The sequence below is a fragment of the Schistocerca cancellata genome, chromosome 2, assembly GCF_023864275.1.
Source record: "Schistocerca cancellata isolate TAMUIC-IGC-003103 chromosome 2, iqSchCanc2.1, whole genome shotgun sequence".
Classification (NCBI taxonomy): domain Eukaryota; kingdom Metazoa; phylum Arthropoda; class Insecta; order Orthoptera; family Acrididae; genus Schistocerca; species Schistocerca cancellata.
The window spans coordinates 936367576-936378069 of NC_064627.1; the positions used below are offsets into that span (position 1 = coordinate 936367576).

Consider the following 10494-nt stretch of genomic DNA (forward strand, 5'->3'; position numbering starts at 1 on the left):
TGTGTGTGTGTGTGTGTGTGTGTGTGTGTGTGTGTAAGTGTGTGTGTATGTGTATGTGTATCTACTGCAGATGTGTCAAAACTGAAATCAATTATAATCCATACAAATTACAAAACTGAATGTACCTATGTATGTATGTATGTATGTTCCCTATCTCATTTTAAAACATAGGACCGATTTCAACCAAACTTGGTACACGTTTCACTTACTGAATAACTGCCGCTTAAGGAATTGCGTTTTAGTTTTTTACTTCTTTACTACGAACATTCTTGACACATTTTACAGACAGTATTCGAATATACCACTGAATGTACCAGAAAAATTACACGATTTTTCAGCAAACAGTTCAAGAGATACCCCTTCATAAACATTGGGCTGCATGAAAATGAAACTGCATGGCGAAATTTGTTTGACATACAGGTCAACTATGCCTACAAATACGTGTGAAATATGTTAAATATGTGCGAAATACATTTCACGTGTGCATTTGGGGGCAAAGCCACAGGTAAAAAGCTCATCCTAAATCCCTGGAACGATTTCAATCAAATGTGGTACACGTATTAGTTAGAATCTGGAAAGAAACACTGTAGGGGTAAGAACTACAGGCCTGCTATTGAGGTGAGCGTGATAACGTGGAGAGAGAGAAAGGTGGGGGGAGGAAATAGACAGCGAGGGGAGGGGACACGAAGAGATAGGCACAGACTGGAGGTGGAGGAGCTGGTCAGGGATAGGGGAGGGGGAAATACACAGAGAAAGGGGAGAGGTGGAGAAAGGCGGAGAAAGGAAAGAGAAGGAGATGGACAAAGACGGGGGGGGGGGGGGCGAAGAAATAGGCAGAGAGAGAGGGAGAAGGAGATGAAGAGACAGATGAGGGTGGAAGAAACGGACAGAGAAAGGGAAGAAGAAGAGGCGGATAGAGAGAGGAGGGAAAAGGAGGTGGACACAGAAAACAAGAGGGGGGAGATGAATGGTGAGAAGGGGAAGGAGAAGACTGAGAAAGAGAGAGGAGGAGGAGATGGAATTAGAGGAGGGAGAAGGAGATGGACTGAGAGGGGAGGTACAGATTGACAGAGAGAGAGAGAGAGACAGCGGAAGGAGGACATGGAAATAGAGAGGGGCAAGAGGAGATGGACAGAGTGTCTGGGTGGAGGAGGTGAACAGAGAGAGGGTGAAGGAGATGGACAGAGAGGAGGTTAGGAATCTTATGGACCGAGAAAGGGAGGAGGAAGAGATGAACTACTTGAAGTTTGGAGTAAATACATAACTGGACCAGCCCAGCTGCTGAGCTAGTATTTACACGCACAGCAGGAACAATATGTGGCAGTACTGAAACGTAGCGAAGTGTCAATATGTAAACGGAAAACTTTGTATTAAAGTCCATCTACAGTCTTTATAGCCTTTTTTTATGAAAATGTACATTTCGAACTCACAGGTTTATCATCGAGATTTTTTGTTATGTTAGGCGTGTCGAAATCGCAATGAATGTTCTTACATAAGAGATGAAGATGTGAGTTCGGAATATGCTTAGGCATATTAAAAATTCTTTAAAGTCAGTAGACAGATTTTGTTATTAAGTTTTCCATTCATTTTATTGTCTCAGTTTGACAAGAATAGTCATTATGTCTCACATGACACCAGGATACAAACTGAAAAAGAAGTCTGTGAACTATATCATTTTCACTTCCGAGTTTTAGCTCTCTGGAGCGTGCAAGTCTGTACGATAAGACAATGAACTTGATTGTGATTGTAATGCATTAATATTCGACAAAAATGGTGTCTGCTAAAATGAATTCATAGGTTCGGTTATTGGTAAAACAAATGACAGACTCTGGTGTATTCGTTAACTGCAGTTTGTGTACGAATGTGAGGCTTTACAAAATACTTATACGGTATATATGGGAATATCGACGGTTTATTTACGTATACTACGCAATCAGTCGCTTATCGGCCAGAATTATGGACGTTAGCAGAAGTGAAAATAAATAAACTGAGACCATTTCAATGAAACATCCTACGTAAAATCGGCGACCCTGTGAGAAGTGCATTAACGATGCCAAATAAGATATAACGAACAATTACTGAATTTTATGCAAGTCAAGTTATTTTTAAATTCATAATATCAAAGGAAATGCATTTTATACCACATTTGGCGAGGTTGGCAGTTGATAGCATGCCCAAGACAATAATGAAAGCAAAATTCTCTTCCACCAGAAAAAAAGGACATCCAGAGACAAAATGGCTGAAAATACGTTCAATCAACCTGCCAAAATGGAGATATTCGGATAGTGGAGGTAACCATAAAATAGAGGGCGTGGCTCATCGAGAGCTGCAGTGCTAAAGAGGAAGAGACCCGTGATTCGATGTCCTCATGTTTACCAAATATTAACTTTGACTGTCCCTTTTCACTGACATTTTAGTTGCCAGCAGGCAAGAATCAGCTGTTTAGTGGTACAGATGAGCTATTATTTGAGGATGTGTATCACAAAAGCAGAAAGACCACATGTGACACACTTGGTTAGCAACTATCTGCTTCATCATCGTTAGAGTTATTCATCGGCGTCAGAAATGAAGTCACAAGGCGACAGAAAAAGTATGGAACGTAAAATATTCCATTTGCGGTTTATGTAATTTGTGCTGAGTAGTGTTACCAAGCAGTATTGTTTTACGTAGAGGTCATGCTATTAATCTCTGAACGTTTCCTGTAAGCAATGAACATATAAGAAGAAACAAAATTGCAATGCGACTTTAATTGATGTTTACTCTGAGAAATTTGCAAGTCATCACAGCCGTTTAGTAACAGCCTCTCACAGGTGTTCACATCTTCCTTGTGCTGAATTTACAGTCTCCGAGATTTATGTTCACAAAGCGTTTAACAAGAATTATTATAATGTCAGAAAGTTTACAGACATCATTCGTTTTATAGACTTTACCCCATTGTCGGATTCCTATGTAGTGTTAGGATAATGGTATACAGAGTGAAATGGACATAACAGGCCAAATATGTCAAGGATTACGAGTATTAAGAGACTAAAATATTTCACGAAAGGTTGATGCGTTCTACGTATCATCTGTCAGTACTTCTCAGACAGTTAGGGTGCAAGAAGGTCACATGAAACACAGATGAATTTCCAGTTATTAAAACACTACTAACCATGTATACAAAGTCAACTTCGTAACACAAAACTTAGAAGTATCTCCTTTTTTTATATATTACCGAAGATTTCCATATACATTTTTTGAGAAGTACCTAATTGCAGTCTATGGCACTAAACAACTAAAAGAGAAACCCAATTTCAGTAGCGGGTTGCGTATCTAAGGCTTAAAGGGGCAACAAAAATTTGAATTTCAGAATTTCATACAATTATTGACCGAATTTAAAAATTTAAAATGCTGCCATAATCTGCTCATTAAGTGGGATAATCTCACGTTTAAGGCTTAACACAGCAGGTCAAGTAATAAAGTTAGAAACTGTGTAGGCCATCAATGTACTGAGGCAGCATAACTCATGGCGTGCAAATTATCCAGTGTGTATTCATCCAGTAACCAGACGTCTGAAGCTGTTATGTACAGGTTGTTTAAGAAAAGTGTCACATATTCCTGCAGAACGTAGTTTGGTCAAAACTAGAACGCAAGTTGCTTTAGTACGTATTATGTCTAGAAACCAATACCTGTTGAGAAATGGCACAATCTGTTCTGTCATTCCCCACTGCCACGCCACGTAATAATAGACGACATAGACAGGGTTGCATGTGGTTACCACGCATCCTGTCACATTCTTCATCCCTTCTTTGCACTGAATCACACACTCCTTCAAATACACCATGGCTCCATTTGCATCGCATCACATTCATTGGTCACATTCTTCTGTAACGTCTGGACATTGTCGATGGATTGGGCGTACACCAATGCCTTAAAAATGTCGCCACAGCCAGAAATACAACGGCTTCAGGCTCGATGAACGGGGAGGACATGCTAACGGACAACCTCGACGAATCCGTCGCCCATGAAAAGTTGTGGTGAGCTACTGTTACACAATTCGTAGAAAATAGGGTGGTGGATCCTCGTGCACAAACCACAGTCATTGTATTTCTGCAAGGGTAACGTTCTCCAACAGTGCCGGAAATTCATCACCCAGAAATCGGTGATAAGCAGCACCGTTTAATCTTCTTGGTAAAGTGTACGGCCTCTACGAGTGTTTCACCGACAATTTCTGCCCTTACGTCGACACTCAAGCGATCCCAGTATCCCACTTCCAACGTTTCTCTCTCTCTCTCTCTCTCTCTCTCTCTCTCTCTCTCTCTCTATGAAATTATAGTGCATGAAAAGATTCTGGGAGATAACTATTAAGCAAAGCTTTCCCAGTATTTAGAATATTAAGCATGGCTGCAGCAGCAAGTGTGCAGATGTACTATATGGAATGAAAACAGACACAGTTGGTGAAGGTAGTAGTCGAAAGAAGCTCCCTCAACTTCATTCTGCCAGTGTTTCTCTTCCACTTTCCAGGATCTAAGGCACTTTGGAAAGCAACTGATAAGAAATGTGATAAAACAGGCACACAGGTAAATCACGATGTCGAAGTAAAACTGCGTATAATTCAGCTAAACTCAGAATTGCAAATATGTATTGCATAAGATTTCCTTGTTTTACCGATGCATAGATACGTACATGGTTATATTCCATACTATTGTACCTCACATATATCAAGAAACTTAGAAAGAAGTCCCAAGTACAGGTGACACTTGATCACTAATAGTAAGTGTGATAACCGAGAAAAAGGAATTCCAGTTTGTTCTGTGTTCTTATTACAGACAAAATAATATAATAGTGATTTAAAAATTACAGATTTATGTGTATACATATCAATGAAGAAATTAGTGCCTCTAATATGTTTAAATGTAACACTCATGTTTGTGTTTGTGTTATTTATAATGTCTTGTTCTAATTAGTATGTTACATGGTCTTAAAATTGTCATTGCAAAATATCTGGTAAAACTGAAATACACGCTAAGAGTGTGCCAGATATCTGTGAAATATACCGTTTTGTTCTAAGACTACTATAAGTCGACTCGTATGGATGCAATGTGCCACATTTAATGCCGACTGCACTGTTTGTTTAAGAGAAATTACAAATATGTTAATTATACAATATCGCTAATAATTTCGTAGGCAAAGATCTGTAAATTATATCGTATAATTCGAGGACCTAAAAGGATTGTATCTCTCACATTCATTCCCTAGGATATTCACCTGTTCATGTTTCACGGTTTCTAAGATTGCTTTTTTCAAACTGCCTTTCGTTAAAAAGTTTGCTATCGACAGAAGAGGAAACTGTTCGCTCTCTGTTTCACAGGATCGATGTAACAGGATCACATTAGACTGTTCAAAAAGTAGAAGTAATATCACTATATATTCAGTTCTAATAACTTTGTAATCTGCCTCGGTGCTACTCTTCATGTGTCAAAATGTTATGGGACTTTATTTCGTCGTTCCCCGCACTTAGCCTACCTTTGTGGTGTCAGCTAGTGTGTGTGTGTGTGTGTGTGTGTGTGTGTGTGTGTGTGTGTGTGTGTGTGTGTAGAGGTAATTTTCTGAAAGCGTCCCTGTTCTCTGTTGCAGAGTGGAACTCGTACGGTCTGGTGCAGCAGAGCAAGTGACGAGTGACTTGTGACATCCGCCGCAGTATCGGCCCCTGCGCAGGAATTTCTCATTTTGTGTTCAAACAAATTTATACATTCCTTTTAATGTGATGTTCCTTATATTACTACACTAAATATATAATTACTTTTGTACATATGACTATTCACGTCACAAATGTCCTTTACATTCTCCTTTTCATCAGTCATAGGACAACATCACGTCGAAAAAAATCAGGCTACGACAAAGAAACTGAGTGATAGTGTTAAACTTTCTCTACATACTCATGATCAATACAACACATTTTTCCCAGTGACGGATCAGTTGATGAAGACCACAGCTGTAGAAATCTGCTTGTTGGTTGTTCAGTAGGTATTTCGAATTTAACGTAAACAAATGTGAGATCCTAGTTACAACTGGAAAGTGTCAAGTACTTGGGAAATATGATTGAGCAAAATGGAAGAAAAGAGAACGAAATGAGAACACAAGGCTCAGTTACTACCAAGGAAACCCTAAAATATATATGGAGGTTCTCCTTTTATCACTCAGGTTTTATAATTAGTTCAGTGCCTGTTGCACCATTTAAAGTTTCCTTTACTTATTCGTGATTACTACCTAAGAATTATATGTTAATATTGATTCTTCCTCTTTAATGTATTTCTTTTTCGTCCCTCGTGAAACAAATTTTCACTCTTGGAGTTTATGGCAGTTTGATGAATATACGGTCAGTAGTTGGCTTGATGAATACTGGACTGAGTAATGCTTCTCTTTGCTGTTTCTCTAGTGTCGAATGTAGTGCCACAGTTGCTATGCTCTTGGGTAGTTCACGAACTTCACAGTTATGTAGCCATTGACTGCCAATAGCACAAAACAGGACAACAACTGTTACAAGAATACAATTACAACATTAACCCATTAGTGCCCAGAATTATTAAGGTAAATTTTCTAGTTAAAAGTAGTTGTAGGTAAGTGTTTTATAATAGGGTTTACAGGAAGAACCTTATTTAAATTTAACTTTTACTGATACAGTCCTGAAAATTGATGACAATTTAAGTTGCCATTGGGCACTTAAGATAATAAATGAAAAGCATTTTTTTAACTCTACTACTATTACACATTGTTACTTACTTTAAAAATTGTGGTGTGCGTACTGTAAGACCTTCGGTACACACACCATCAGATTATTTGACTTGTCGCTCCAACGAAGTAGGCGAGTGTCAGTAATATGTCTCGTGGTCTTATCGTGGCGTGTTTATCTTTTGCCGTTAGGTCAGACGATAGAAATGCCACTTGCACGCTTAGAGTAGCAAATTGACGGTGACCAACTTTAAACAAAACTTGATTAATTTTCACACACATTTATTAAAATAATAAAAAGGATAGACATTACGTAACTTGATTCTGGATGCTGTTTGCAATTGACGATCTGAAGTTCCCTTGGTCTTGTTACGTTAATCTTATTCTCACATATCTCTGATACTTGACAAAGTGTCTATTCATTTATCTTCATGGCTATGTACAGGAATATGATAATCTTATTAGGCGCAGACTGAAACTTGACTATAGACTGGTACAGACAAATGCAGACTGGTACAGACTGGTGCAGACTGACTAATCGGAGGTCTGTACATTCGTTATAATACCTCGAGCGTTCAGGTATCACTGCGCGAGTGTGATCTACGTTAGCAGCAATCTCATTGGCTGCGTTACATATTAATACGCGGATCGGCGGAAGCAGAATTTGGTCCGCCTCTAAGACAGCGCCATCTCGTAGTGCGGAGACGGACGAGCGCTGCGCCTGCGCTGTTGTGCTTAGCGGGGCGCGCTCTATTGGGAAAGTTGTGTACGCGCTGACTACGTGGAACTATGTACACAACAAAAATACATGTAATGTAATACCTCAAAAAAAGCATAACAAGGATAATGGAATGTAGCCGAATTAAATCGGGTGATGCTGCGGGTATTAGATTAGGAAATGAGACGCTTAAAGTAGTGAAGGACTTCTGCTATTTGGGGAGCAAAATAACTGATGATGGTAGAAGTAGAGAGGATATAAAATGTAGACTGGCAATGGCAAGGAAAGCGTTTCTGAAGAAGAGAAATTTGTTAACATCGAGTATAGATTAAAGTGTCAGGTAGTCGTTTCTGAAAGTATTTGTATGGAATGCAGTCATGTATGGAAGTTAAACATGGACGATAAATAGTTTCGAGAAGAAGAGAATAGAAGCTTTCGAAATGTGGTGCTACGGAAGAATTCTGAAGATTAACTGGGTAGATCACATAACTAATGAGGAAGTATTGAATAGGATTGGAGAGAAGAGGAGTTTGTGGCACAACTTGACTAGAAGAAGGGATCGGTTGGTAGGGCATATTCTGAGGCACCAAGGGATCACCAATTTGGTATTGGAGGGCAGCGTGGAGGGTAAAAATCGTAGGGGGAGGCCAAGAGATGAATACACTAAACAAATTCAGAAGGATGTGGGTTGCAGTAGGTACTGGGAGATGCAGAAGCTTGCAGAGGACAGAGTAGCATGGAGAGCTGCATCAAACCAGTCTCTGGACTGAAGACCACAACAACAACAATGTAATACATTAATTTCTAAGCAGTGAAACCAGTTTTAACTCATTTTAAGAAAGTCTCGTCTCTATAACATTTTCCCTTATTCTTCTTAGCTTAGCGGTACTTCAAAATTTATGATACGCCTCACAACAACCTGGTTAACTGGTACTTGTAGTCTCGCACACATATATACGTTTGATTTTGACATATCTTGCAGCTACGATGATGAAATGATCTTTTCTATCTTGATTTATATCGTCTAATGAAAGAAATCTTGATGATGGACCAAGATTTGCTCTTGGGGCGCCATGCGTTTTCAGAATTTGAAGAACAACAAGGTTTCGAAACTGAACATATGGCAGGTCATTTCCCAACATCTGATGTAACAACTGAACCTGTACACAACATACTTCGATACCCCATGGCAAACAGGGACCACCACCATTTTTTAATCCTCATTTCTTGTTCTGTATAGAGCTGTGAACTGATTATCCAAATCAGCCTCTCCTGTATGCAGATTATATTGTTTCACAGCATGGGCCAAATTTACTGTTACTCTCCTTCTCTCTGTTCTGCTGAATCTTTCCAAATTTGGCAAAGGTTCTATACTATCGCAATTGGAAAGAACTGTCACTACTTCACTTTCGTTCCATCTCATGGCTGTCTACTCGCACCAGATATTGGATCACATATTCCTCTTTTTTATTTCTTCGATGGCAGATTCAATTCCTTTCCAACTATGCTCTCTCATTTGTCCCTGTGCCACCCTGGTTTCTTTTGCACAGGATTTTGTGCTACGTGGAATATTTCCATGCTGAATCAAATCAGTTACTGCATCCCCACCCAGGCCAAGACAGTTTTAGGTATTTTCATGAGTGTGCCAAAGTAAAGTTCTGCATGCACAATGTTGTCGTTAGGATTTGCCAAAATCGCAACTCGAAACCAAACATAATTTACTTGCCTTTTATAAACTGTTTAGCAGCAAGTATCTCGTAATATGGTACAATACTCTCATCAACCGACACTGCATCGTCACAGGGAATTTATTTGACAGCATCATTGAGAAAGTTAAACGGTGGCCTCACTTTATAAAACTCTTCTTCATTTCTCTTTGATTTGCCATCCAAGTGTACATATTGCAAGGTTTCTTCAAATCTGTTTCACCTCATAGAGTCTGGAAGTAAAGCTACTTTGCAATCAGGTTCCTCGTGCCAATACATTCTTTATTTGGCAATCTATGGTAAGATGAGAGAATTTCCAGAACAGTGCATAACTCATCATAAGAAATATGCAAATTATGCTTACCTATCTGTGCAACACATAAATTTGTTTAAGAGACAATAAAATTTATTAACTCCTCAGAGAATTTTTTTTGAAAGAATCCATTGGGGATTTAATTCTATTTTAAAGAAAATCTAACAGATGTGGACCATAAGACTCATTTTCTTCTTTTAGTTCTAGCTTGACTTTTTCATGTGGTCCCATATTGAGGTGGTGGGTTTTATACTTGACTTGCTCCTCGAGAACTCGAATGGGGCTAGAATATCTGCTGAGTCGTCAGTTTCTTCTGCTGCTTCTTGTTCCTGAGTTATATGTGAATAACTGCAAAATTTTGACTTAGTCTGCCCTTCTCCGTTCCCTTCGTGATGTCACTGCGGATTTCTCAATTTTATCTTCTCCTTGACCTCTTTCACTCAACACAAAACTTGTCTTTGACGTGCCCTTATTCTTTCCCTTTGCGTTTACAACAACATGTTCATTTTCCTCAAAATGAACTTGTGCCTGTGCCATTAGCGCATGTGCGGGGAGACGACAAGTTTTTCCTTGAACTTCATCACCTGATAAATCAGAATCTTCTTCAGTATATCCGCCTTATGTTTCACAATGAGGAATAATACCAACCGATCATATTATTCTGTTTCCATCTTCCTCAAAAATAATTGTTATTTTATATACAGCGCATAAATTATTATCACTCCTGAAAGAAAACACAAGTGCTCAATGTCAACTGAAGATGCCAGCCATATTTTCCCCAAAATAAATCATACTAAAAACGAAATATTTATAAATTCTAATGACCTCTACATATAATTTAGGCTGTTTATCACAAGCCAGAAAAGAACATTTACTTCCAATACTCTTGTAGCATCCTGTTACTACATGCTGAATGGGAGACACAAACATATTTAATAACATTGGTATGCAACAACAATGAAATGAAAACTAATACTTTAGAATTTTAACGACAGAGTAACGTATCTATAACAGCTTTCAACAGTTGTGTACATCATAAGCATTGT

The 10494-nt window shown here is 38.8% G+C and overlaps 1 protein-coding gene across 1 annotated transcript in view; it reads left to right on the top strand.

Annotated features, from left to right (window-relative positions):
- Positions 1-5789, top strand: part of LOC126162907 (retinaldehyde-binding protein 1) — a 114043-nt gene extending 108254 nt beyond the window's left edge. The window contains exon 8 of the mRNA XM_049919718.1: positions 5617-5789. Coding sequence (XP_049775675.1) covers positions 5617-5654 — 38 coding nt within the window. The 3' untranslated portion in view covers positions 5655-5789. The remainder of the gene's footprint in view (positions 1-5616) is intronic.
- Positions 5790-10494: the final 4705 nt, after the last annotated feature.